Source organism: Atractosteus spatula, chromosome 12 (genome assembly GCF_055471065.1).
Source record: "Atractosteus spatula isolate fAtrSpa1 chromosome 12, fAtrSpa1.hap1, whole genome shotgun sequence".
Classification (NCBI taxonomy): domain Eukaryota; kingdom Metazoa; phylum Chordata; class Actinopteri; order Semionotiformes; family Lepisosteidae; genus Atractosteus; species Atractosteus spatula.
Genome location: NC_142717.1, coordinates 45,317,708 through 45,345,707, shown reverse-complemented (window position 1 = coordinate 45,345,707; position 28,000 = coordinate 45,317,708). Strand labels below are relative to the sequence as shown.

The 28,000-nt window shown below is 38.4% G+C and overlaps 1 protein-coding gene and 1 long non-coding RNA gene across 2 annotated transcripts in view; one reads left to right on the top strand and one right to left on the bottom strand.

The window, feature by feature from the left end:
• Positions 1 to 398: 398 nt before the first annotated feature.
• LOC148823180 (uncharacterized) lies at positions 399 to 27,201 on the top strand. The gene is made up of 5 exons (XR_016093824.1): positions 399 to 734; positions 2,070 to 2,157; positions 10,799 to 10,871; positions 16,074 to 16,290; positions 24,239 to 27,201. It is a non-coding gene; the product is annotated as an uncharacterized LOC148823180 (long non-coding RNA).
• The window catches only part of LOC148823179 (histone deacetylase 9), a 178,701-nt gene continuing 163,269 nt past the window's right edge, over positions 12,569 to 28,000 (bottom strand). The window contains exons 24-27 of the mRNA XM_088928544.1: positions 24,227 to 24,360; positions 18,407 to 18,491; positions 14,978 to 15,128; positions 12,569 to 14,232 (exon numbers count right to left, since the gene is read on the bottom strand). Of these exons, the coding sequence (XP_088784670.1) occupies positions 14,193 to 14,232; positions 14,978 to 15,128; positions 18,407 to 18,491; positions 24,227 to 24,360 (410 nt within the window). The 3' untranslated portion in view covers positions 12,569 to 14,192. The remainder of the gene's footprint in view (positions 14,233 to 14,977; positions 15,129 to 18,406; positions 18,492 to 24,226; positions 24,361 to 28,000) is intronic.

Genomic DNA, 28,000 nt, shown 5'->3' with positions numbered 1-28,000 from the left:
TCCGATTTTATTTATCTGACCTAATACCCCGCGCTAATTTAAAAACGAGATGAAAGCCAAATAACCCCCCAAAAAACCGGTCTCAAACTATTAGTTACAAATTACCTACGCTTGCTTGTTGCTACTGGGATTTTGACTAGAAAGATTCATTTTTTTGTTCAAAAGGAAAGAGCGCATTAAGTTAAATAATTGAAATGGCTATTTATTTTGTATGCATTCCTTGCCCCGTCCTTACGAAACTAACACATTCAATAATAAATACTCCTTTATGTTTTAACGCGTTTTTTACCCTGGAAGTTTATACTGCTGAGGTCCCAGCTACAGCACGTTCAAAAGTAGTACTGTGGAAGTATTAGTTACTTTCACTCTGTCCGTGGAAGCATGACTAAGGCAGATTCATTTTCTCCCGTTAAGCACAACCTCTTTGCTTTCACGTTTAAGGGAAACGAGCAAGGAGGCGATTCTGATGGTTAAGAGTTTCAAAGGAGGAAATATTATCATTTAGCCGTTATTAATACTACAATCATCGCCACCGTCATCATCTTCACCACTGCTGTTGTTAGCTTGTTGGATTAGATGAGCACTCTCGGCGTGTTTTCTTCGTCTTACTTGGGGTGGTTGGCCTGGCTCAGCACTGTTGTTCTTCAGGCCAAAAGTATCAAATTCTTCACTGACAGACGATTTTGATTCAGCGGTTCCCAGGCTTGCTTCAGAGACACGTACAGAGCAAATAGGTAAGTTTGTCATTTTAACGAGACAAAACAAACAAGTGTCTATTAATATCTTTCCACCACCTTCTGCTCTGCTGGTAAACAAATACGCGAGAATTACTGTATGGGAGTCATAGCACCAGGATTATGAATTGTATAATATAAAGCATTATATATAAAAAAATAAAAATGAACGAATTTAACCAAATAATAATTCGAGGTTCAAATCTAATGAGGTTTTAATGACAATTTTTATAGCGCGCTTTAAGTAAGTTCTGGCCATGCAGTCATCGGTAGAATGACTTTAAAGTGCGCTCTGGGTTTTTAGTTTAGTAATATTTTGGTTTGTGCTGAGCAACAAACACTGCCGGAGAGAAGAAAGCTCTTGTTTCTCGCGCGGCGTGGTCTGGAAAAGTATTTTAGAATTCTCCGAGCTTAAAGTTCTTGCAAATCAAAGCACGTGTCCGTTTGAAGAAGGTGTGTAATTGGGGTTTAAGGCATGTTCGGAATTCCCAGATGTCCATAAAATAGAAACAGCATTTGGCAGGTCACTTGAAGGTGGAGCAGGTTAAAATCACTTGCACAAAAGTTCTTTTTACGGCTCCAACAGTCAGCCATTTATACGCGTCTGACTTGGTAAAAAATAGAGGAAAGCACAGAACAAGCTGGGAGAAAAATTAAAAATATGAACGCATATTTTTTTCTTCTCATTTTATGTAGCAAACAGGCCCTTTGAATTAGTAACCCCTATATGGCCCACCGTACAGTAAGTGGAATCTCTGTTTTACAAACACCTGTTTTCGACGTTTCTTATTTTTATACATCCAGTATTGAACTGAATATAATAGTTTATTGCACTGGACGTACAGCACGTTTTGTGTGCTTCAGGGTGACCGGCTCGGTGTATTTTTCTTTTTAGTAACACGAACGAGAAAATATACACGAAATCGTTTACAAGGCCTATAGTTTGACCTAAAGTACAGATAAACGCACAGTGCTTTCATTCACGTTTCCAGCAATATTCCTGCTTTTCCTTATAGATCGTGGTTGTTATTTTTTCACTATCAAAGATGAAGTAAGTATAGGATTAAGTGAGAGTTGCTATTGTTGGAGGATCTTGGCAAGTGAAAAGTTACGCAGGCACCTGAAGGAAACTTATTTTCACCAGATGTTAGTATTTTTGTTAAACGTCACGTGAAATGAACAGATGTGCAGCTTTAGTAGAGACACGCCTTCGAATGCATTGCAAGAGAAAAGTGGTTGAAATAAGATTTGGACATAAATCACTCTAACTTATTCTAAAGAAGAGAAAGGTGAATTTTGTTGGACGATGACGTTTGTTATATTTTGTTAATCAAGGATTTGTTCGAAGCGGCAAGAGAAAGAATCAGATCTGGGGACAGGCTGAGGCTAATCGATTGCTTCTCAACGCGTCTGAATCTGAATGGTAAGAAGGAGAAAATACCGTTTTGACTTTTTCCTTTCGGTCATGAAAATCTCAAGATGAAGACTGGCATACAGCCTAAACTACATGACCGTCTTTTATAACCGATTATATATAATAATTCTGTACTATGTATATAATAAAGTCTACCATGTGTATTATATGTCCTACGTGGAGTACGTATTTACTTACATATGAATTAGAATACAGATGCGATGTGGGCTCTTAGTGTGGTAGTGATGTGTCTTTTTATGTCTGCTTACGAGATTTATAGGCCTGATTTCCAAAGCAGGCAAACCCGAATTAAGCAGAGGAACGTGGTAAATCGTTTTATAAACCATTTTGCGTGTGCTTAAATGTCATCATGTTATTGTTTATGCATTTTAAATTCATAAAGTCCCGACATGTATGGAATTATCATCACTGGTAGCCGTAGTTTTAGCAGCAACAGTATTAATGGTGTTACTATTTCTCTCTGTTGCGGGTTTAGTGTGCGGACAACATATTTAACAGGTTGTTTAAAGAAGTTTTTATATTATTATTTTGGTGTGATTTAATATTTTGTTTTGTGTACTATTGCACTGTGTTTATGGCTTTATCGATGACGCGAGAATATCCCGGAGCTCTTTTCCCCGTCTAACTGAATACTTGTTAGATTTTCGCTAACTTCCAAAATCCGAAGGCAAATTGTATCTTTGTCAAGGTGAGTGCATTTCCGCTCCGTGACCGAGCACACGGAAACTGTGATCACAGTAAGGGAAAATAGTCCAGGTCGGATTCAGCTCCGTTTATCACCCTCAGTCTGCATGTTTAAACATCTCTATGGAAAAAAAAAGAAGAAATAAAAAAAGAGTCCAATTGTCGTGTTTTTACATGTATTGAAAGTAAATCATTTAGTAAATCGCAATATTAAGAGTAACAAGTCAACCCATTTTACTTACATACTCCACAATAACACTTTATATTGAACTCTCCGCACTGGGCAACAGGTGGAATTCCTTTTATAAGTATTGATGGATATTGATATTTTTTACAAGTATACAGTATACACTAATATACAATGAAACGTATAACAATTTGATTAACGTAAACAGTTGCTATTAGTTTCAATCATCACTGGTCACGGTCTTTAATGCCTCTCAATAAATCTGAACCAAATCCGCCAAGTCATGAGTGGGATGAATAGTTTGCATTGACGTGTGTACTGTGTGCATATCCCCTTGAGTGGGGACGCGAACTGTACTCACTTCGGTTAGGAACCTCGGGAGATAACCCTCAGCCTGTGATGCAGCCGGGCGCCGCTTTCTGACAGGCGCGCAGGGAACTGAACAGTGCAAACTCTTGGATTTGATCAAAGGGCCGTTTGATTCTCCAGCAGAAATCGATTCCCACTCTTTCAAGTGACCGTGTCTCTGTTAATTTAAACTTAAGTCTTTTTTTTCCTTAGGTGCACGTCGTCATGCTTGCCCGTTCATAGTCCTGACAATGAAAACGAAATTCCATTGCAGGGAAATGTACCTTTTCTCGGCCCTTTCATACACACACTCTGATATAGCGTGTACAGTTTAAATATGAAAGATAGCGATATATTTTATATATGACTACATACTGTTAAATGTATTTTATAATAAACATCATCTTCCTGTGCTTTCGGAAACGCGTTTGTTTGTGAAACAAATACAGCTACACTGTATTAGTTTTTTTATTGTTTACTGTGCCTCTTTGAACCAAAAAAAAAAATACTTTCCTTTTTAAAGGATTCTGCGTGCGCCTGTGTTTGGAAGTGTGATATTTCCGAGTGGTTTACCGTATACTATTTAAAATATTTCACAATACGTTCTCCTTTATTTATAGTCAGAAAAAAAGTGTTTATGGTTTTAAAAAAGTCATCCTTTGATGTTAAGGTTTAGGATTGAATGTATGAGGAGTCTCAAGGCACCCATTGGATCTGGACGTTCATCGGTGTGATTTATTACAAATGTCTCCTGCTCTGACATTTCCAGAGGGTCAACCCACCCCCAGCCTTTCAGCACTCACAACAGAGAAACCTGTTCGCTTCGCTGCTGAATACAGTTCAGCCTGCAGTGAGCGGCAAGGAAGGGTTAATCAGACTGTAAAGGCACCATTAAGCATATTTTAGTAAGCTAACTAACGTCAGAAGCGAGTGGCAGTATTAGTTGTCTGCGCGATCTGTCCAAGGATGACAAGGGAAAAAAAAAACAAAGCCAGGGACCCATTTTCCACCCCCCCACTGAATTAGGAAAACCATTTTTTTCTGACATAGGCTCATTAAATACCTGTCACAAATAAAATTTGTTTACGTTTTGCTTTAACAGAAAACTGGGTAATTGCGGCCGTTTTGTCCATGAGTCAAAACTCATTGATTTTTTTTTTTAATTGCAAACTGGGCTTGATCGAGAGGGCAGTTCGACGCGTGACAGATTCACGTCGACAGGTGTTTCTTCGTATTTGTACATTTAAGCTACGAAGTAGCCCAGACCGCATTGTTTATTTTCCTTTGAAGGTTTAGCTTATACGAAGGTAAATCGAGTTTCTAATATAAAAGGTACGTGGCACAAATCAGATTACATGTTTTACAGTTTGCTCAGTGATAAAATATCAAATACAGATTAAATACCTCGTTCACGTACTGTAGCGCCTGTACTTGTGGCGCGGGTAAAATATATTTGCAGTGTAGCGTTACCGCGAGCTGCCAAGGCTTGAGAGTGCACCTGTTTTAGAGGTACTGAAAGCAGAGAAGTCTGTAAAACAACACATTTAAAACAAAACACAGATTTTAATACAGGCCTAAACGTCATTCAGAATCGAAATGGAGGAGAAAATTATTTTGCGTTTGCCTACTTTCTGATTAATCACTATATTTGATTTTTTTTATTTTTACGAGTAAATTATTTAAATACATTTCCGCCTCCTAGAATTTAAACCTGAAGCCTTTACAAGTCTGGGGGGGGGGGGATGTACTTTAACTGGAAAGGAATGCTGTTTTAGATGACACGCACTTGAGGCAATACTCTTGTTTTAAAACGGCCTTCTTACATCTATGCTCTTGAAACGTATCCTTTTGAAAATCAAAAGGGCAGCAAAAAGAAATCTGTTGTTCGAGGAAACCTCAGTCTTCAGTGGGTCTTAATTCAAATGCAGGTGAATCATGGTTCACTTCAGACTTCAGAATTTTTCCTTAATTCGTTATGATTCGGTGTAGCAGCTGCATCGCGTTAAGCAGAAGTAGCTGTAACAGCAGAAGCAATAGAAGCAATATTGTTGCAGGTTCACATTTTAAGACAGTAAAGTAATTGTATGTGGACTGTCAGGGATATTTTTATGATAGTTCGTTTGTACCCTAACTTTGAACAATTACCCTAACTGAAAGAGTAACTGGAGACGCTTTCTAATTTCTGCAACAAAGCGGTTAACTTAAAGTGTTTCAATTTGCAGCTTATAGTAGGCATCAGACTTCATGTGCAAAACGAGTGTGCTTTCTAAAAAAATCGATAAATGTAATAACTCTTGCATTACTATTTTCAGTTCCTTATTGTGTGAACTAATTATGCAAGATTATAATCTCCATTTTGTTTTCGTTGTCAAATAAATGTTAAAATATAGATCTTATTAAAAGAAAAATACATTCTACAATTATCAACTCTGACTTTAAATAGTGGTTCATATTCTCAGTGAAACATACTGTAAGTACAAGGTTTTAAAACACACGTAACAGATAAGGCTGTGAGTAAAATGTAATCGTAACGTGTTATATTAATTTTTATAAAACACACAATACGCATTTACCAATGCGTAGCAAAAACTTTATACTGAATAAGTATTGTTAGGAAATGTTTGCACCCCGCGGTTATTCTCCAAGTCATGGGAAAGTATTCACGGGGGATTAAAGGTATGTATCCTCATGGACCTCTTTCTGTTTTTGCTTAGCAGCTAACTGTAGCCCATTACCCATATTTAATAACGCTAGGCCTTCGCCACACCTGTATCCTGAACACGTTCTGAGTACACAATTAATTGTACACCGAAGCTGGTAATTCTGCATCCTGACTCGGAGCATTCCCGAAATACAAAAATGAAAAAAAAAATCCTGTACCTATTAAGCCTCTCAAAACGTAAACGATTCTAGGGTAGTGGACGAGACACACACACACACACGAAAAAGAAAGAACTGTAGTGTAACTCCGCTGCTTGTGTATCCGATGCACTGACCTGTTTATCTGAGACTTGACCTAAGTGTGGTTCATCCAGACTGTCAATTGATCTTTAAACACACAGTTACGGGTTTGCATCCCACACGCACAAGCAGAAATCAAACCCCGCTCTTCAAAGTTTGTTGTGAGTGATCCCCTCGTCTCTCCCTCGCCCTTCCGTTCTGGATACACGCTCCGAGTCCCGTAGGCTAGCTGTCGTTGAATTGCATCACCATCACAGAGGGGAGGAAAAAGCGTTTTTAATTTTTTTATTTTAAAATAGTCGTAAAGACAAGATACAACACACAGGTTTAATCTCCGTATAAAATGTAGAGCCAAAACATACAGTTGAGTGCCACTCAAATGACATGATCATGTAGTTTTGTAGTCGGAAGCAAAACACAACACACGCAAACGGAATAGAAATGAACAAAAGCCAAGCAAAGTGAAAAAACACACTGATGCACAATAGTGCTTTATCATAACAGTACAACAACTATAAAAGTAATATAGTATGTGAGTACACAATTCTAAATGCCCGTTTTTGCCTTTTGCTACATGTAAGGAACTCTCACAGGAACATTTTTGTGGATATTTCAGAAATTTGCACACGGTCAACTTTAGGGTTTGAGGAATTAGAAATATCAAGTTCCCTAACAAACTCTGTGTAAGAAGGTATTGTTTAGCACACACTGAATATTTCACATTGATTCATTCAAAAATATTTAGTTGTACACAGAATGTCTAACTTTGCTGAAGTTCAATCATTTTGCCACTCTGATTTGAGAACACAGTGACCTTATCTGGCTTCACTGTAAGTGCTTCATAATAATTTAATGCAGACTCTACTTTGTTACACTAGACACATCCCTGTCTACTAATTTTAATGATTACATTTTTATGTTCAAATGTACTGTACACATTGTGTCTGCCTGCTTTCACAACCATGTCACCAAACCCTTCGTGTTTTTAATTCACACATGCCCAAACGGTAAGAGAATGAGCAGGTGAAACACTTCCCAAAAATGACCTACAAAGTTTACTTACAGATGTTCGCTTACCAGTATTCGGAAGCGATGCTGTTTATGGAATGAGTTTCACTTCTGATTAAACACCTATCAATCACTGATGGTGAGGAGTGCAGTCCTGAACAGGGGACGGTTATAAAATGATAAAAAAGTAACCTTGTAAGAAAATGGTTAGACGATATTAGATTTATTTAATACTATCGTTTTTCTTATTAAAAAAAAACAATAATCATGATTTTCCTCAAATGGAGCTGTTAGTCTGAGTTGCGGCTGATTATTTATTTATCAACCCAACACAAGGTCATCATCTTTTTTCTCTAGCAGTTAAGAAGGCTTGCTTAATGGCTGATTATTTAACACAGGCCAGAAAATGTATGTGAAGCAACATCACACTAATTCACTTTCTGCTTTGTATTACTTAAAACCTCAGCGCTGCTCAAGTCCTCGTGGACCAAGGTTAGCATCCTAATTCACAGAAGGGAGCCTTCAGCTGCAGGTGGACCAGCCAGAGTTGGTGTATAAATCTGATCAAGACCTGAGGCGTCTGTCTCCATACGCTTTCAAGGCAGTGAGACAGGAGCTGTGGAGCGTGCTTTCTCCAGCTTGAAAACCCCTCACACTCTGAGGTCTGACCGCAACAAACCATCGACGTTTTGATACAGCTGAATCTTGGGACCGAACTTTTTCTCTGACTGGTTTCGATAGACATTTAACAACAATTTGAGAACATATTTAGGAATTGACTGTTACTCTAACCCCCACCCCCCCAGTATTTTTTCTGTTAAAATGATTGTTTGGGTGAGTGCAGTTCTCTCAGATGCATGTCAGTAGATTTTTTCTTTCTCTTATTGTCTCCATTTGTTCTAAATTTAATTCAGAATTTAGGTTTCTGTCATAGCTTAACCCATTTACAACAGACATCCAGTGCATTTTATCTGCTGCAAAATTAAAAGAGTCTGAATGAATTAAACCTCATTTCTACTTTATTAGAAATAGAAGCAGCATACAGTATGTTTATCATGATTTAATGATATTCTGACAGAATTATGATTTCTTCCTGTTTTCTCAAGATTTTACATTGCCAAATAGGCACGAGGATATGGATGGTAGAAAATGTCTAGAATATTTTAAAAGGAATAATAGTCATAGTGCCCTGATACTGTGACTACCGGCTGCTGAGCTGGGCCTCAGGTTGGGTGAGGCATGTTCCCTCTGACCTGTCACACACATTTCTGCAAGAGCCAAGCCACATGGGTGTTTAGCTGGCGAAAGGAAATTGTTTCAATTCTTATGCAATGATTGCTTGATGATAAGGAACTTGGCAAGGCATGGAGTTAGCCAATATTGCCAAAAACAGTTCACCTCATTTAATAGATCAATTAATTAGCATGCATTTCTCTATTGAAATGTAGTGGGAGCAGTTATTTTGCTAACAAAAATAAAACTGATAATGTGTTATATCTCTTTCACTGCATAACTCATATTCCCTGGTCATTCACATCTGGAACAGACGTGCTGGAAGATTATGTGAGCCACACGAATACACATGGGATTTTACTGAAGAGGAGCTTTGCAATTGAAATGTATTTTAAAAATAATGATGCAGAGTTTGCTCAGCTCTATGTCTGCTCTCCAGAAAAAAAAATCAGTTCTTTTGTCCTGAGCTTCCATGATTCAGTATAAAACAAGAGGTAACAAACATGCAGTGTTGCTCATCTTCCTTGCGACAGTGACCTACCAAAAATAATACACTAATGTCAAATTATATAAATGAAGGAAAAAGAAATCCGTAAAGCTAATGGTTGCCTCAAAGCATTTGTTAGGGAGTTCCATTAGATTACCCTCATTAATGTATCAAAGTCTAGTCAAATAGTTTAAATAAAATTGCACTCTTCGTTTAATTAAATGACCAATAAAACAACATTTTAAATTTTATCAAAAGGACCCATACTGCAAATTTAGCTATAGTTTTTTTTATTTTGTTAGGAGCTCTATTGAATAAAAAAAAAAAACAAATCCATAATTTTGCATAATTGTATATTAATTCCACTGTGGAAAGAAATAAAATGACAAAATGAAATGCACATGGGAAATCAGTCATGTAATGCACACTAAAGATTCTTCTTTGAATTCTTTTTCAGTCTCACAACAACAGTTATGAGATAAGGGTGTCAAGCATACAGCCTCTCTTCTATCTTTTAATTTTGCCATTACACAAGAAAACTGTCAATTGTTGCATGGACAATATTATTAATAAGAGAATAATTCAATATCACAACCACTTAACTAGACAAAATTAAAGAAGAGCTGTTATTCATAGGGCATGAGCACAATCGTTCCTACAGTCAAGTAGGACAGACAGGTCCAATACCCGCGCAGTGTAGCACCCAAGCATAAGAAGCACAATCCAGAGAAAAGACACAAATGGCAACTAAGGAGAAGTGGATTCAATTCAAAGAACAAGACACACTTTTACACAAAGAGTGGTGGGAGTGTGGAACAAACTACCCAGCCATGTTGTTGAAGTTGATACTCTTGACTGGATGAGAGGCTTAGATGAATTAGATAGTAGCTATCAAATTGAACTGGATGAGATGAATAGTCTTTCATTTTCTAACTATTTGTATTTCCTAAAATGGAGTAGATGGGTGTACAACATTGCATTTCAAAGGTTTAGTATTCACATTCACCCTTAAGGGTTAAAAATCTGACCTCTGGATCAAACATACAGTAGAAATAATGTGATGGCTGAAGATGAGTGCATTTACTCCAGACTTTGAGTTGAATAAAAGACGTTGAGTAACTAGCTATTGCTTTTAATAAAAACAACACGTTCAATTTAGTCACATCTGCTATTTTCGATCTGAGTCACTGCAAGTTTTAGAGCTATAAAAATACTTTAAAATAATAACGACAATCAATGATACTTACTAAGAATATGAATAACCTAATGTGTTTTATACTAATCTGACTTAGCTATATTTCACTCAACTCTGGAATATTAATCACCTGTAAAATGATTTTCAGGTACTAATTGCTAGTGTCCCTCAATCTTTACAAACTGCAGGACAAGGTGACTTTTTGTACTGAAGCTCAAGTTTTCATCTTCCTTTTTAGTATGGCCAACCATATTAAATTAAATCAGACATCGCGGACATTGAACTTCATTTTTATATTACGAGATATCTTGGCTTGGACTTGTAAGTATTGCAGTAACAATACATGCATCCAACTGTCACCCCTGTTGTGAATTACAATTATTAGGGTTAGTAATCTGTTACAGTTGCATTGTTCAGAAGGATCTTGATGTTATCTGTCTTCTACACACAAGGTATCTGCGTTATTGCAACCCGCACCCGTGCTCCTGGTTTAATTATGTCCATTACTTTCCTTTCTCTGTGACAGGTTCATCTCAGGATAGGTTTTTTGTAGCAAAGCTTCAGCAAGTTCAGGGCACGAGCACATCACTCTCAAAACGGTAAGTGGAACCTCAGCATCTCTTATACCATGGCTTACCACCAATATTTTATCAACATACCCCCTTGAGCTCTTTTAGAACAAAAACTGGAATGACATTGTATTGTTTTTAAATAATCAGTTCTCCCTCAATTCAGTCCTTACAGCTGTTGACTATTAACATCTGCACACTAATCATCTGTGCTGTTTTGTAGCTCATGCCCTTGTACTGAACGGTGCCCTATGTTTTGAACGGTGTACACTATGTTTTCACAATCAGTTGTCACATAAATAGATGTATCTTGTGACACAAATACGCTGATTGACTGTTTTCACAGAACGAACTCATGGTTACTTAGTATATGAAAAGATAAAACCTAAAGGAATCCTTAGTCTCCTACCAGGCCATAAATAGGATGTTCATGAGAACTGCCTTTTGACAGGATCTAGAGGTAAGGCTCTGGATCATCTGGATGTGGAAGGAGTGTAAAACGTTAGTTTTATTGGAATTAATATACAATTCGCTGAGTGCAGTGAGCAGCACAGATACTAGCAGGCTGTCCTTCCTCAGCCTGTCACATGAAGCTGGGTTTTTCACAGTTCTCGGACAGTGGGAATGCACGTATGTCACTGGATGCTACATACTGTACACACATAATGTTACACACTTTAGCTTCTGCGCTGACAGAGCTGATGGCCTATAATAACCAATATGTTGAGACCAGGGAACACCTGCCTGCCCCTCTGATGTGATTCACGTGGATTCAGACTTTTGTCTCAGGCAGACATCAAAGCCCAAGTGAGACTCAAAACCATTAGGTCATTTTCGAGATGCCAGGGACTTTACTCAGTCCAGGTATTATCCTGTATGTCCAAATGTGGGAAGTACTCTTGTTATTTGAATGGAAGGTGCTCAAGGTTACAGTATCCGTACACTCCAGGAAAGACAAGAGAGCTAAGGCTTGCAAACAGGGAATTAATATCATTGAACTGTGCCATCTTTGACAAGCTATTTGAAACTTTTGCCTGGGACCACCTCTTCACATGCACGTTCTATGACAGGTGTGGGCTGCGGTGTCCGCGATGTGTGAGTCGTCTGTGAGCACTGAAAATGGAAGTACCCAGCATTAACGCACTCAGATCCTGGCAGTGCTGTTCATGGATCCAGTATAAACAGGGTGCAGTGATACTTGGGTGTCTGTTTACCTCAGTGGAGTCTACAGTATGTGTATATCTGTACGTTTTTAGCCTCAAACCTCTTACCCTAGGTTATAAGAAGTTTTAGTACTTTCACATGTGCTGTATATAAAATATAAAATGATCTAAAACATAGACTGTGAACATTACAAACATAGACAGAGTGAAAACGTTATAGTCGAGGTACAGAATGACAAAAATAGCAAAACTGTTAAAAGAAGAAGGAACTAGCTGAGGTTCATTCCAGGCTGAAGAGTAATGTTTTGGCTGTTTCTGTGCTTCCTTCAGGTGTTTGTGCCTCTTTCTTTTCACTTTCCACGTGGAATAAACCTCTGTTCCTTCCTCTGCAGGCCGATACAGCTCCCACCTCGAAACTCAGCTAAAAGCATTTGACTGAACAGTTTCTCTACATCGACGCATAACTGACTTTCACCTTTGATTAGAAACCTTCCTAAAGATCACTCAGTCTTCCTTTATTTCTGACATTTTATAGTCTACAGCTTTTGGCACTGGTAGACAAAATTTCATTTGCGCCTTTATTAGTTTTTCAAAGTTCTTTAGGGATAAAACACATTGCTCAATAGCATTGTTTACCTTTGGACGTTTAATTGTCGACACCCCCCCCCCCCTCAGATATCACCTTTCATTATTTTATTATCTGAAACAGAACCCCTTCAGGAAAATGAAATGACTGACCTTATTGCATGCCCAAATGCTGAAAAAAAATGCCTGGCCGGATGACAAAAGAGAAATCTATAATTCCATTTGAATGAAATCTTTTCATCTTTGATTTACAGGTTTCAGTTGCCTTTAACTCAAACCATATTGTTCGATTTTTCATATCATCATAACCTTTGAGCAAAGCTTGTTCTAATTAAGGTTTCCTTCAAATTTCTGAATCGGGACACAATGCTCTTCGGCTGTGGTTTTAAGGCTGTACTTGAAAGCTGCTTAGTTAGAAAAAATATAATGAACATCAGTTGATCATAAATTACTCAGTAGTTAAAGTGTCACTAAATAGTTTATAATTCTCAGAGTTTTAACAGGAATTTGAGCTGTTAAAGTATCTTATTCTTGTTAACCTAATTGCTTCTAATTATAATTTTATTGTTGAATTCCACTCTTAAAGCATTTCTTTTTGACTTTAGTAAACTTGAGGCTTATTTTCATTGACTATTATCTTCTTTGGAATTGTTCTTTATTTTTAAATTTTATAACTGTAAAATAATTTTAATATTCTCTACCCAGGATGTGTTTTTTTTGGAAATACTGCAATGTATTATTACAGATAATGTGCAGTAGTTTTAAAGAGAAATAAAAATCCCGTCTTTTTAGTTTGTGCATACACATGAATTTGAACATGAACTGAATATATTGTTTCACTGCTATACACTGCACAAGTGTCCTTTTTTTAAGTAATTGAATAAAATGAGCGGATTCTCAAAGGAGAATATAATAGTGAAGTTTTTAAATTTTACATTTTAAAGATAAAAACAGCATCAAAAAGTCAATGCAAATGTTTATGAAAGAAGTGCGTTGCTCAGTAGTTTCCTTAATTATGGCTCTGTATGATTCCTCTGGTCTTGTGAATAGTAGTAAAATTAGAAAAAAAATAATGGATTGAAGGCAATAAGCAAAACTGACACACCTCAGTTGTACACAATAAAAAATGTCTTGACCCCACAAAATGATTTTTTTGCTCTTTTTTTTATAATTATAAAACATTGGGCGCGTTTTCCCAAAGTGCAATATTGCTTGATAAAAAAAAGAAAAAATATCGCCGGGGAAAAAATACCATTTAAAATAGGGCTTGGCAAAAAGATGAATGTACTGTAGCTCCTTTGAAATGGTAACAAAAAAAAAGTCTGGGGTCCAGAAGTGTCAGTATTATTCTGCACTGTAGGTCATAGTCGTAATTAAAACAGACTCAAGGCATGAGGGTACAGTATGGCATCTTTAACTTAAGAAAACCTAAGCCCTCCTTTCATACATGTCCAAGGAACAAGTGAAATGAGTCCTATGCACCCCATGTTTATGGGCCATCTGACGTGCGCCACCCAAGCAGCAGACAAGACATGTCTCAGGGTGCCCTGAGGGGTTACACAATGAAGTCACATACAGGAAATATCTTGGAAGACTTGGCACTTCACAGAGCGGGTTCCTCTTCCATTGGCTCAGCTGCAGTTCTGTAAAAATAAACAGGCAATCAGAATACGGCGCAAGAGTACACAATGACATTGTAGAGTTTCATGGATAATCAAAGCTGATTTTTCACTTCTGTGTGATGTTTATTTGCGTTATCCAGTTGTCCATAAATAGAGGTTCTTTCACAGGAAGTATAAACAGAATGTCAAGTGGAAAAACAGTTTAAGTCCAAAGCAATGATTTCAAATGTTCCTGTTTACATTATGGCATGTTTGAATATCTGTATATTTGAGTTAAAGTTATGGTTTAAAAAAAGATCCCCTTTCTGAGGAAAGAGAAAGGAAAGAGCCAAGGCAGAGAATGTAAACGATTTTACTTTCATGGTAGTTCAGGCTGTTTCACTGTGAAATCAAACACCCACTTATCCGACATGCATCTACAGCACATGTGGACAGGGGCAGTGTGCATCTGAAACTCATATCTTTTGAACGCAAAGTAGCAGGCCATACATTTTTTAATACGGTTGTAGTATAAAAGTAATCTTGCTCTGGTTTTCTGCAGTTTCCTGTGTGAAGAGTTTTTGTAAACCCGCTGAGAGCTGTTTTGTGTTTTGCAGTAAACATGGGTGTAACAGACCACACAGAGAATTGTGAGAATGAGAAAAGTCTTAGCACTCGAGACATTTTTCCCAAGTAGATCAACTCTGACATTTTGCCTGAGACCTGTGCAAAGTCATTAAATAAGAATAGCAGCCAAATGAACACGGACTGGTTAGCAACTTCTTACCTGCCTTCTCCTTCACCAGACTGGTCTACATCAACAGACAGTAAAGACATCGCTGTCACAGCGTCTGTTTCTTCTTTGTCGGACTTCTGGAGCTCCGAAAGAGAGAGGTCCACAGCTGAAGAATATTTCTCGATTGATTTCCAGTACTTGCCTGAAAGACATGCTGAAAATGAATATCTAATAACACCAGAAAAATGACTGTTTTCCTTAATAACCCTACAGATGCACATATTTGGATAAACACAGGCACAGATTTTGAACTCTATGAATATTTCAAAGGCAGTAAATTGAAATAGAAAATGACCCAAATAGCCTTACCCATCTGCTACTGAAAGAGCGTTGATGCAGGCAAAGGGAAATACTGTACATGGCCAAGTCTGAAATAAGAGCTGCTTTTTCTGGGGTTGCACAGAGCAATAGACAATTTCGAGTGGGGTCGCTCGAACATTATTGTGGGCTGTGGGTTGTGGGAGTGTGGAAAGAGCTCCCCTGCCGTGTTGATGAAGCCGATGCCCTGATCCTCCAGTCAGGACTTGGTGCACCATTTTACTCGAAGGACTGTGGAGGTGTGGAACAAGCTACTCTGTCATGTTGCTGAAAGCCAACATCCTTTCTTCTTTCAAGAAACAGCTGGATGAGATTGTGAGGCTGATCAAGCAACTGCTAACTACCAAACGTTCTTGTTGGGCGAAATGGCCTCTCCTGATTTGTGACCCGTCATCTATTGTTATTGGTATGGTCCTCACTTTTTTGGAGAAGATCCTATTTTGTTGAAACTTGAACAGAACTTCTTAAGCTCTGTTATATGGGATTACTCTCTCTGTGACAGAATCTGTTAGAGTCTTTCTGGAAAGCCTTGGAACATGAGAGCAGATGAACATAATAATGTTACCACATTCGGCCCATCTGGCCTGTTTTGTAGTTCGTGACTCATTGATTCAAAGATCTCTTGAATGGAGCCATGGTATCAGCTTCAGCGACATGGCTGGGTAGTCTGTTCCAGACTCCCTCAGCAGCAACCACTTAATGCATGGCCACATGTGCTCAATGTGGTGCCAATTTCCACCCTGGCTCCTTTTCCATCTTTGTGTTGCAGAGCCAGATGGACCTACGGCACCATCATCCCTAGGAAAACCGCTCCATCTGGACTGAAGAGAGACCACTGGCATAACCAAGCAGCAGTCCCTCCAGGACCTATGGGAGGGAGGAGGAAGCAGTTGAAGTTGCTTTGCAACAGGAGGACTTGTTGACTGTCTGGCCTGCCTGCAGTCCCGAACCACACCACGTACAGCTGACACCTGCCACTGGGAAAGGTGAGGAGGTGTTTGTAATTGTTTGCACGTCTGTAATGGAATGACCTACCTGTACATTGTGTGTACATTGGCTCTGGGTCTCCAAAACCCACATGCAAAGATGGATTCTGTCTTCTGTTCAATCAAGAGATCATTCTGTTGTCAGTCTTAAGTAGAACACTATAGTTTCTTGGAAATGTCACGCTAACATTTACCAATGTCAACTGTACTCCTAGATTTCACCTTGAATCCCCTGTTTGTAGTATCGTTGTCTGCAGACTGAGGCTTTTTCTGCTCTTATAGGATGAGATAATGTATTTTACACACCTAACTGAATCTAACAAACTTTCTAGTTGCAAAGGTCAGATGTGTAAATTGTAATTCATAAAATCTGTTCAATGTATTCAAAAACAAAAGGCATCATGATTCATGAAATAAGTATTTTAGGTGTGGTGTTTGTACGGAGTGAGTCATTATCCCATACAAAGCACAGGCTGAATTATGTAAGTGTGTATTTTATAGTATTACAATAATAATATGAAATTATTAATATAATATTATTAATTTAATAATATATATAATGAAATTAATTTATTGATTCAGAAAGCAGTTATCCAAAAAAGTGTGACAGAATTAAAACAAATTAATAATGGATCTAACATGGATATAGAGGTCAAGAAGGTAAACTAGTGCAACAGGCTGAGCAGAATGAAATCATGAAATCTCATATTCAGGAGGTAAGGCAGCAGCTCTCTGTAGTCCCAAGAGCAGAGCTCCAGCAGTGTCGTGGCACTCTAGATGTGATATCATGCATCCCTTGTCTAGTTAACACCCAGTGAATACATTTTTCAGTGAAAAATGAACCGTAGAAGGGAGCAGAATCAGAGTTTAAATGCAAGCTGATTGGATATAATTCTGACAAAGTAGTGTCACGCTGCACAATCTAATTAAATTATGAATTATATGAAAGTTTTTGTCTGAACTATACCGTGAATCAGAACACTTTGACACATTAAGGAGTCAGAAACGAACAGTAGCACACCTTTAAACTGCGTTCGTTCTCTGTGCAGTTTCTGAGCCTCTAGCCTGTCAATGAAGTCTTAATGAAGTTTGGTTTCCACAATGGGGATGGAACCAGGCAGCTCTGTCCTCCTTTCCAACCCCGACCATCTACAAAGATCCCTACGAACGTCCTCACCAGGCAGAGGTTTTACTGGGAAGGCAGGAACACCCTCCTGTACATATCCATTTGTGTAAATACTGTGTAAGTGCCTGAGGAATCAAAGATGTCCAGTTGGTAAAAGAGGTTTCTTTTCTGTGTGCCTGCGAGTACATCATAATTTTCATTGTGCCAGAGAAGCTGGATGACATAGTGTGGGCTGCACGAATTGAAATCGCATTCCTGTTATACGCCTTTGCTCCAGGTCTCACTGAAACCGGAATGACTTCTTATTCACAGTGCCTGGGATTCAAAGGTTTGTGTCACTGAACACAGTTCACAGGAAATGTGGTTTCCTGTCATAAACTATTAAGTTGAATACCCTCATAAACAGTGTTCACAGAAGGCGTTTTGATTAACTTGTTTGTGTCAATAATCGGTTTACGTCTCGTTCTGTTTTCACTGATTAAGGGTCATTTTGGATGGGCAGAAGTAGTTATTATTATTGACGTAAATCGACAACAGAGAAAACGAAGGACAAATAAGAGGTTCCCTTATATAAGCCTACAGTGGACAAGCCTGTTCTTAGGAGAAGGAACAGGGAAAATGAACAGGACCTGACCTGCAAGGTTGTCTGCCTGGTGTACTGTCAACTCACCACCATTCATCAGCGTTTTTAAAGGACCAGGAACGAATCGGCACACCGAGCAATCTCAAACTCTAGCCCAGCATCTGATCTGGCGGGGTCATTAATTATCCTACTAATTAAAATAGTGGGTCTGTAATCTGAGTTGGGTCAGTAAATCTTTACCTCTCAGGAGGAGGTTGACAGGTGAGCCAGAGTTCTGATCTTTTCTGGGAAAATGGTGTCAACCAGGCTAACCCCAGAGATCAGCAACAGTAACAGTAACGTTTAAAACAATAAGATGTCCAACAATGAAACAATGAAACGATGTCCAAACAAAAACAGAAACTCACGTTGAATCTCTATTGTCTTTGCAATAGAGGAGACAGCATTGGCGTTTGGTTTTGAGCGAAGAACTTTCTCTGGGAGGGCTTCCAGCTGCAAGAACAGATACCATTACCTCAGATAACATTATGAAAGGTGGAGTGTAACTTAAGTAAATATATTAAAAATGTGGATTTGTTTTCTTTTTCTCCTTACATTCTTTGAGTGTGAGAGAAAAATACTTGACAGAAGTATTTGAAACTAAAACATGTCGCTCTTCACAGAATGTGCTGTAAAAGTTTTTTTTAATATGCTACACAGCGATTCTTCTCACCTCTGGGTTCTATCATTTATTTATTTTTCTCAGTTTGTGTCTACAAAGGAAGGCAGCAGGGCTCAGGGGGAACATAAGTCATTCTTTATCGAAAGTACAAGTGCTAGCACTACCTAATAAAAGAGGTGAACACCAAATTTCAGTTTTCTAAAAAAACACAGGTATAGAAAAATACAGATCAAATTTTGGCACTGTGCTTTCCTTGCTCATACATCCAATATTCCATCATACAGTACATACACAGCGGATCAAAGTTTAGGTCAGTACTTACATCAGCCCTCGTGTCCTTAATTTATAAATAAACCTGCCTTACCTGTTTAAAACACCTGTGATTCATGCGAAAATAAATAATGTAGTTTACTGCCATATGAGTTAGAAACAAATAGCTTTTTGTGCTTTTCATAGTGTATAAACAAAGCCATAATGCTTTCTTGATTTCCTCTTAGCGTATGAGATAAGGACGGCAGCCCTGCTGTGAGGCACAGTAAGTTCAGGCAAAGTGTCCCTGGTTTCAGTGTAAAACTTATTATGCAACACTTGAAAATCAATTGGAACTTTGTTAGGACAGCTGTGTAAATTCTAGAATTCTTCTTATGGAGCTGATAGAAGTGGTATGATGTCAATTTCCAGCATTTCTGAAAATCTTTCATATGTATATTTATGTAGCTGGTGCCATTTTTGTTGTAAATTTAATCTGTTTGGGTTTGAGAAAGTATGTCTGGTGTAACGCTAGGCAATTTACATCTCCTGGCTCGCTGGCTCTTTTTATAGAGCGATTTTAATTTGAGGTGAAGCCAACCATGGATACGAAACAGGAAGAAGAAAGCCTGTTGCAGTTTAAGGGACACCTTTAACCTGGCCCTCGGCACCCACTGCCAGCAGAATGCTGTCCTCTCCTCTGTAGGAATTAGCTAGAAGTGACGCCCCCTCCCCTCCTCTCAGGGGGTGAGTCCCTGGCAGGCTGGAGGCTTCTGGTTTAATTAACTTGAGGATCCAGAGGGGCTGGTGCCATGTGGCCACGGAGTGACATTTATTTGAAAGGAAGAATTGATGTGTTGTTCTTAACTATTACAATGAATCTCTTCTTCCTTCCCTAGTGTGCCTGGTCTTTTAATTTGGGCTAATTCAGGCTAATCCCTTAGCACATCAGGTGGCGGGGGACGGTCCATCACCCTGGGTTGTCAGCTCTGGTCGCTGTGTTTTCACATCTTATTTAGAGACCTGCGTTCATTAAACTGGGATTTTCAATCAAGGCGACGTTCATTTAAAGTCCAGAGCAGAGCCCTGCACTGGAGATAAAGATAAGCCCACCTGGAATGGGAGCAAATCACTGCGGTGTTGCTGAATGTGTGAGGAAGCATTTAACAGTGGACGGCAATTGCCTCTTTGAAAACATGCTGTACTGTGCTGCTTTGGCAGAGTATCCAAAACACTGAACCAGGAACTTTCTGAGACACTGGCAAGCTCAAATTATAAAGCAACACGTAGGAGAAGATTTACTAAACATTTTTTTAAGAATAAAATTAGGAATTTCTATTTTATGTCCAGGAAAAAACAGCAAAAGAAATGAAGCCTATATATATTTGAGTTAGTACAGGACAGGCAAACAACACAGGAATGTAAACGTCTATTTAAAATCCCTCATTTTGAAATTGTTTTAATAAGAAGTGACTGTGTTCTAAGAAGTGTTGTTGAATCAATGCTACACGTGGAGTTTCTAATAATATGTAAAAGAACAGGGCTTTTCTGAGTAAAGAAACAACAGAATTTGCTATCAGCTATTTTTTACCCGTTTACACTAACAAAGTGTCTTTGGATGCACATTTTACAGGAATATTTAGAAAATACTAAGGAAAGTATCTCAGTATGTAACTCCATAGACAGAAATGTACTGTAACTATTTCAAGGCACATTAATGCTAGCAAATGACTGCACTTCAGATGTCTGGTGAGATAGTTTTATTGTTGTCCAAGAAAAAGCTGACTAAGGACTAATAATTTGATTCTGCTTCAAGACAAACAATTAGGGTATCAAGTGCCACGTGCTTTACAAAGCTGTAACATCTTTTCCATTATTACAATATACTGTAGCCATACTCTTACAGCTGTCAGCTTTATGTCAATTTTCTGCAGCTTTTCTATAAAAATTACAAAGACCATAACCTGAGTATTTCTGCAGTCCCGAGGAAGTATCTGTACAATTTAACAGATAACTCTAACTTTAAAAAAGCTATACTGCTATTTCATTGCATTATGAATAATTAGTCTTAGAAATCATGGCATTGTTGTATTGACAGCTAGTGGCCAAGAAAAACAAAGAAAAAGAAATAGTGTCTGAAAAAAAAACTGCAAGCTGTTTATGAATTCTAATCCCCCGCACATGAATAAATACATCTGACAAACTGCAGAGTGCTCAAACAAAGCCTTTGCTGACCTTTCTAATTTGAGTTCAGTCAAATTTGCAGTGTATCCTAGCCAAAGTAAATCTTGCCCAGCTATAGACCAAAGCTCTACCACCTACAATTATTTGTAAAGCTGAAGTACTAGATAATTAGTGATAATTATCCTATTAATCATGTTGAAGAAATGGCTTTGATGGGGAACATATCTGTAATTATAACTGTTGAGTCTGAGATGTTTATTTAGGCAGTTTTATGGTCTTTTATTGCAGATCAATAGGAAAGGCAGCATCTCCAGCTGCCTGGCTCTGCAGAGGATCATTCCACTACAGAACGTCTCAGAATCTCCTAATATAAAATGATAACCTCAAGCCATAAAAAGTAAAGACCGAAGCATCAAAACTGTTAATGAATTGAGACAATTATTGTTTGTCCAGTTCTCATTCAAAATTTGACCACAAGTATGTTTGCAAATGAACTTAACAAAAAGTTGGCAGATGTATTAGAGCTTGAACATCATTAATTCATCTCCATTAATGCTTTTATAATACAGATGGTAGAGAGGAAAACCATCCACTTAGAAGTGATGCTTCTGTGTTGGTTTCTAAAGGCGAAGGAGGCATTCTGCTCTGCTCTGCTCTGCTCTGCCCAAAGGCCATATATGCTTATAGAAGAATTTTGAAACTGAACTGAAACAGAAGTATTTCTCCTCTCAGAAAAAAACCCAACTAAATTACTTTAGTGTTTTGTTTTTTAATACTAACACAAAATGTTGCCTGATCAGTTATTGCCCAACTGTTAACAGCAGCCCCTTTTTTGCTGTTATTGCTCTAGTTTTGTTTCCACATCTTGTACAAAAGTTGTATCTCGCAGATTTGGACAAACACTGACTTTTGTCACCTTTAATGGTCACGCACTGTCAAATTAACTCGTGCCTGGAACTCAAATTAATCTCAACTCTGTAGTCTACACCAGACTAGATCAGTCCTGTGTCAAAGCTGATTGGCTGTGAACACTCATTCCATCCATCTGTTGACCGTACAAACGCTATACACCCTATGTTTTCTTTGCCTGTTATTTGTCACTTCTTGTTTATTGGTGACTTGTTGCCCTTTGTGGTTTTTACAGTCCTTCCTCCCCTGTGTCTGAGCTCTTCCGATTGACTGCGTCATCACAGTGCTGCGATTTATGCAGCAACCGAGAGTGAGTGTGCATATTTACTGCATTGCGTTTCCAGTGTGATGTGTTAAGGTGTTGTTTAAAGTGTCGCTCTTTTTGGTAAAATAATTTTAATCTGTTTTGTGTCAGTGGGTAAAGCTTAAACTGGACTGTTTATAACTTCATGAAATATGGTTTTGAGCTCTTTTGTCTGCTGCATACACATTTTTCAGTGCAACCAAATGATACCAAAAACATCAATGAATTGTGCGACACATTTGCTTATTTTCACCTGTTTATTTTGGTTGATAATTAGAGGTGCAGTGATCGTGGTTTATTTTTTGAGTTGGCACCGCCTACTGGCTTGGATCAAGGTGCACTTATTCGGGAAGCTCAATAATTTTGCTTTTCTGATTAAATGGAATGCAGCCTCTGTATTTAAAAGCCTTTTAGAAATGAAAGCCTAGCAGAGGAGACAACCCCAGTCTCTTACCCCTGACCCAGCTTCCTGTCTAGGACTAAACACAGGTCATTAACCCTTCCTTGCCCGCACTCACTCAGGCAGTGGAGCTGTCCCTAGATCTGGCCGACAGGGTGAGGGCGGTGGGGGACAGACTGGTCCTCACGGCCACGATCTCATTGCTCAGCCAGTCGCTTTGCTTTTGTGCAGCAACCTCCCGAGAAGGAGTCATGGTGCGCCTGTGAGTCCTGAGTTTACGGAGTAAATAATGTTTCTGTGTTGATTGAAAGCCTCTCGTTAGCCGTCATTTTGCAGTAAAGCTGTCTCATTCAGATGGTCAGAAAATATCTTTTACGTCTCAAGACTGGTGTCATCCAACCGTACCACGATTGAAAGGGAAGGAAATGTAATCTTGCAATTAATACTTTTTAACACCTTATCCTTTAACAAATATTCCTTTTTCCAAATGTTAGGGAATATCCAAATGTTTGCAAAGCACGAGGCTATAGCATATATCATGTTTGTTTTAATAATACTGTTGGGACAGTGTATTTAAAACCTCTCTCTAGCACAGTTGTTACTAGATATGGGGTATTATTAGAATTTGGGGTATCGTTAGACTAAATACAGAGTATATAGTTATTCCCTACAAGAGTACAACAAACCACCTCATGAATACAAGCTCAAAGATACACAGTTGTAGATACGGAGATGTAGAAGGTCTGAACGTTTCTTGGCTTGCTTAATTTTAGCGTGAAACTAACAAGAGTAAGTGACCTGAGGGACAATGCCATTGTTTATTGTGCAGCCCGATGAACAGACCATGTCAGCATGCGAGACACTTTGTTGAAAATCCTAGGGTATCGATTGCTATTTGTAACTTGCCAAATCCAAACCATTGCCCAAACTCGGTGATGCTTTAAATCTTAAATTGAGCAGATCCCTTCTTTCGATAAACAGTCTCCAACGATTATTACTGCAATGTGTTGTCTAGCTTAGAGTATTTCTTTCTGTTTTCTCTGTGGCTGAAAACTTCGCGATGTGCGGTATATTGCAGCAGGTTTGCCCCACTTATTGCAGTTTTACAGTATGGGCTTCAAGAAGCAACCAGGAAGAACATGGGAGGGCCTTACAGCTCCTTCCATTGGTGCCTTAGGAGTCAGATATTAACCCAGTAGAGCATGTAGTAACTGTTTGGTCAGAGACTTTAATCAAAATGTTCGTGTCCACTTTTGATCACAGGGATAGTACAGTACCAAACTGAACCCATGGCACTAAGCGTTCTTTGTGTAAGCATGGAGATCACGGAATTGATCTGTACAAACAACATGGCACTTAGTTGCATTGTGTGGAGCCTTTCATTCTCTTTCACTCCACTGTGGATGTAAACCACAGCGATATTTATCGTTATTGTTATTAATATCTCACTGCGGCCCGCTGCAGTGCACGCTGGCACCGAGCCAGGCCTGACTTCAGCGCTGTGACTCATCCTCTTTTACCTCATTTCCCAGCAGGGCGTTCACACAGGCCTCTGACGCATCGCAGATGGCGGTAAGATCGTGTCCACCTTCCAGCGCCAGGATCACCCGTCCGCCTGCCAGCTCCATCAGCTGTTTCGTCAGGTGACCAAAACCTTAACCGCAGCGGGAAAAAAAATGAAGTCTCCTGTAGAGTTTATTGTTTGAGAGATTGAACGGAGCCCAGTTTACTGTGGCATTTTTTTTCCCACAGGGATTATTTTTTTAATGGCCCCAGTACGTTTATGTGTTTAAGTCAGCAGAGCTATAAACAAGAACAGAGTCATCTGTGATACAAAAACAACAGCTAGCTCTTTCGTTTGGCTTATGCGTTTGGTGTCCTGAATGCAGTTCAGTTCAATATTGCACTTTGCCATTGACTTTCTTTTATGCCTATGAGTCACCTTAAATGCACAGATATAGCCGCGCATCATACAAACGTTCTTGACACCAGGGACTAAAAAGGAAGTGTTTATCGATATGTGCTGCCCCAGATATTTTTGTTTATGAGCCCGTAGATAATTACTGTATGTGAAAAGTCAACAAAAAAAGCAAAGTTAAAAGAAACGTTATCTAATAGTAGTTCAGAGCTGATGCTGATGTGTGTTGAGGAATGGTACTGACTGCCTCTGAAGCAGACTGAGCACTTGTGGGATACTGTACCTACTCATCGCATGCAAGCTCATCATGCAGCCAGACCATGAGATCATGCAGCAGTGATTTGCTGAGCAATCATTTACGATATTAAGACGCCCCCTCTTCCCGAAATACCCCCCAAAATATCTGTGTGCATGCAGCCCCTTTTGTTTAAATCCTGGGAGTTTAAAACATTGCATAAATACTAACTAGTGGTGAAAATATTTTAGCACTGTGTTTCTACTATACTGTAGTTTAAATGTGTATGCAGTCTATTTGTGTTCTTAAGTACTCTAAGTATTTAGATTATTTTTATACAGTTAACAAATTAAAAACACGAACAAAACGTATACAGAACATCCAAATACAAAGTTATAAAAGGAGTGTGCAAAAATAAGCTGCTTTGATGTGATTATCTGGCATTTTATAAAATCCAGCGACCCCTTCTTCCCTAGGGCACCAGATTATTGGTGATCCTACTGTAATAATAGAAATTAAATGAAAAAAAAGTGTAATTTCCATCTGCATACTGCAAATCCCATGTCTTTTGAGTTCACATAAGTATAATATGCCAAGCTGAACTGCTAATCCACTGCTGATACTGACTGAGCTGTCAACGGAGAGTAGGGGGATTAGTTCCCACACTTCTGCCTCTCTGTGTTTTGCCTAGACTTTACCTGGACTAGTGCTGATTTGTAAGTGGGTTTCTACTGTACCTCATCATTGTCTGTCCTCAGCCTGTTTTACACTGTGTAGATCTAGAGATCAATTTATACTGTATCTTTAGAAGCCAGTCTATTAGTAAGCAAGCGAATAAGCAAATTGGCAAATTATATTAATTGAATTCAACTCAGCTCTTTTTGCTCTTAAACTCCTTAATATATAATTTAACTTCCAAAATACAGATGGTTTTTCGTGTCAAAGATCCTGCTTTTCTTTCTTCACGAAATTCCTCGTTGTCAGCCGATGATAGCCATTAGGGACCTATTACCTACTGTATTAGGGAAGGAGTGTTCATTTCTTCATACCTCTTTGAGGGTGCGTTTTACAGTAGGAGCTCTTTTGATGGATCTGCAGCACTGAAGGAATGTGCTGTTTCCCTGTGAGGACACTTGTGATGTTAAATGCTTCCAGATGAGGCCAACGTTTCATGCATTTTGAATCTAAACAGTCAAGCAATCGGAGACGTTGCAACAGGAGGTGAAAAGTGCCATCTAAATGACAGGAGCGCAGATGGAAATTGGACGCATGGGATTAAGAAATAAAAAAAACAACAACCAACGAAACAGGTTGAGTGGAAGAGCTCCTCCAGAAGCAGTGACTCACTTGCTTGATTCTCCATATTCAGGAGACACGAACAACCTCCGAGTCTTAGTGTTTAATGTTTCACATCTAAGGCATGTTTCAAGCTAGGAAAGAACTTGCAATGTGCCGTGAAAGAATCAGCAAGATCATTATTGAATAGCTAGATTCAGTTTAGATACAATGGCAATTAAATGTTCTTTTTCCTAAACAAGCTGTCATCACTTGTAGTTTTCCATCAGAACAACTGATAGAAGAAACTAGTTTGGCACAAATGAAGCTGATAGTTTTGCATTCCTCTGCATTATTTCATGACAGTTTTGGTGACTGAATATTTTCCTTTGGTTCAAATATTCTCAGAACATGCTGCCAACTCTGCACCAAGCTGATCTGTGCTTTATCCCTGTGGTTGCATTGTGACTTAGTGATTGATACACATTGATACCATTCCAACAACTGTATCCAGAATTAACTAGGTCAGGTTTCTCACAATATTGTGACATACTGTTCAATATGCCCCATATACAAACTCCACCAGTGTTTGCTTGAAACATGAAACTAGTGCCTCACCAAGATGTTATTAAGCTATAAAACGAAACTGTAACTATAAAAGCTATCTTTGAAATGTGATTTTTTTTCAAATAGATTGTATCAAATTCGATAAACAGTCTTAGTTTTAGATTTAAAGACATGATAACAACAGAATTTAATCATTTTTCCAAAAGTGCAATTCAGTAGGTGTCAACAAAGTCAATGCAATGGTAGGTATCTTGTCTAACTCTTGTGCATGGACATTAAGGACCCTGGTAAGAACAGGAATAAACCTCTACAGTGACAGTTATAGGATGTTTTGATCTACGACCTGTATAGTACCATTGTTTCATCATTAGTGAGACATATTGTGTGTTCTGAGAAACCTAATGGCAAAACACATTTTAAACATTACTGAAATCCTAAACACTGGAGTCATTTATGTCTGTATTTAGGTTTTTTTTTTTGATGAATGTATTTATCCATGATTTTTCTAAATAAAAAAAATGTAATACAAAATTAATTGTTAAGTTTATTATTTTTATTGCTAATTTTCTATGTTTACCAGAATGTTTTTTTGCAGATTTTAAAAAGATCAAGAGTTTGCAGCTGTAAGCTGGATAAACCATGGTCTTAAAAAAGAGGCAGTTTGTGGTACGTCTTTGCTTTGTGTGATTTCTAAATTTTGCTTTATAACATTTAGCAGAAATGCAAGGCCTCGACTTCAGTATTTTTTATGAAAGAAGGAAAATACTTGAAATAGGGTTCAACATTTTCCCTTAATGAAAAGTGATAAGATTAATTTAATCTGTTTAATTCTCTTTAATTTTTATGAACTATATAGAAAGGAGGAACAAAATAAATTGTTTGGTTTACAACATTAAAAGGATTGCATTTACTTATTAGAATATTGTTTCAGTTCTAGAAAGTTCTTCGTTTTTGTTGAACATCTCAAGAAATGTCTTTTATTGGTCATTTTTGACTAATTAAAAATAGCATTCATGAAGGGGTTTCGTGACTGAATTGGTGCCTATATGGAAACCGTGATTCTCTTTTGTTTAAGCTGTCGCAGTAGCTAGAGGGAGTAACCAGAGATCAAGACCTATAACTTAAAGGTTGTGGCTTCAGACCCGGAGCATGAGGCTGCTTTTGTACCCTTCTGAGAAAGGCTGTTCCCTCCAGTCAACTGCCCTGCCATGTAAACAGGTCTCTAGGTTGACGTTATAAGTGTGGATTTGTTTTCAATTGACCTACCGGGTTAAATAATGTATTATTATAATTATTGTC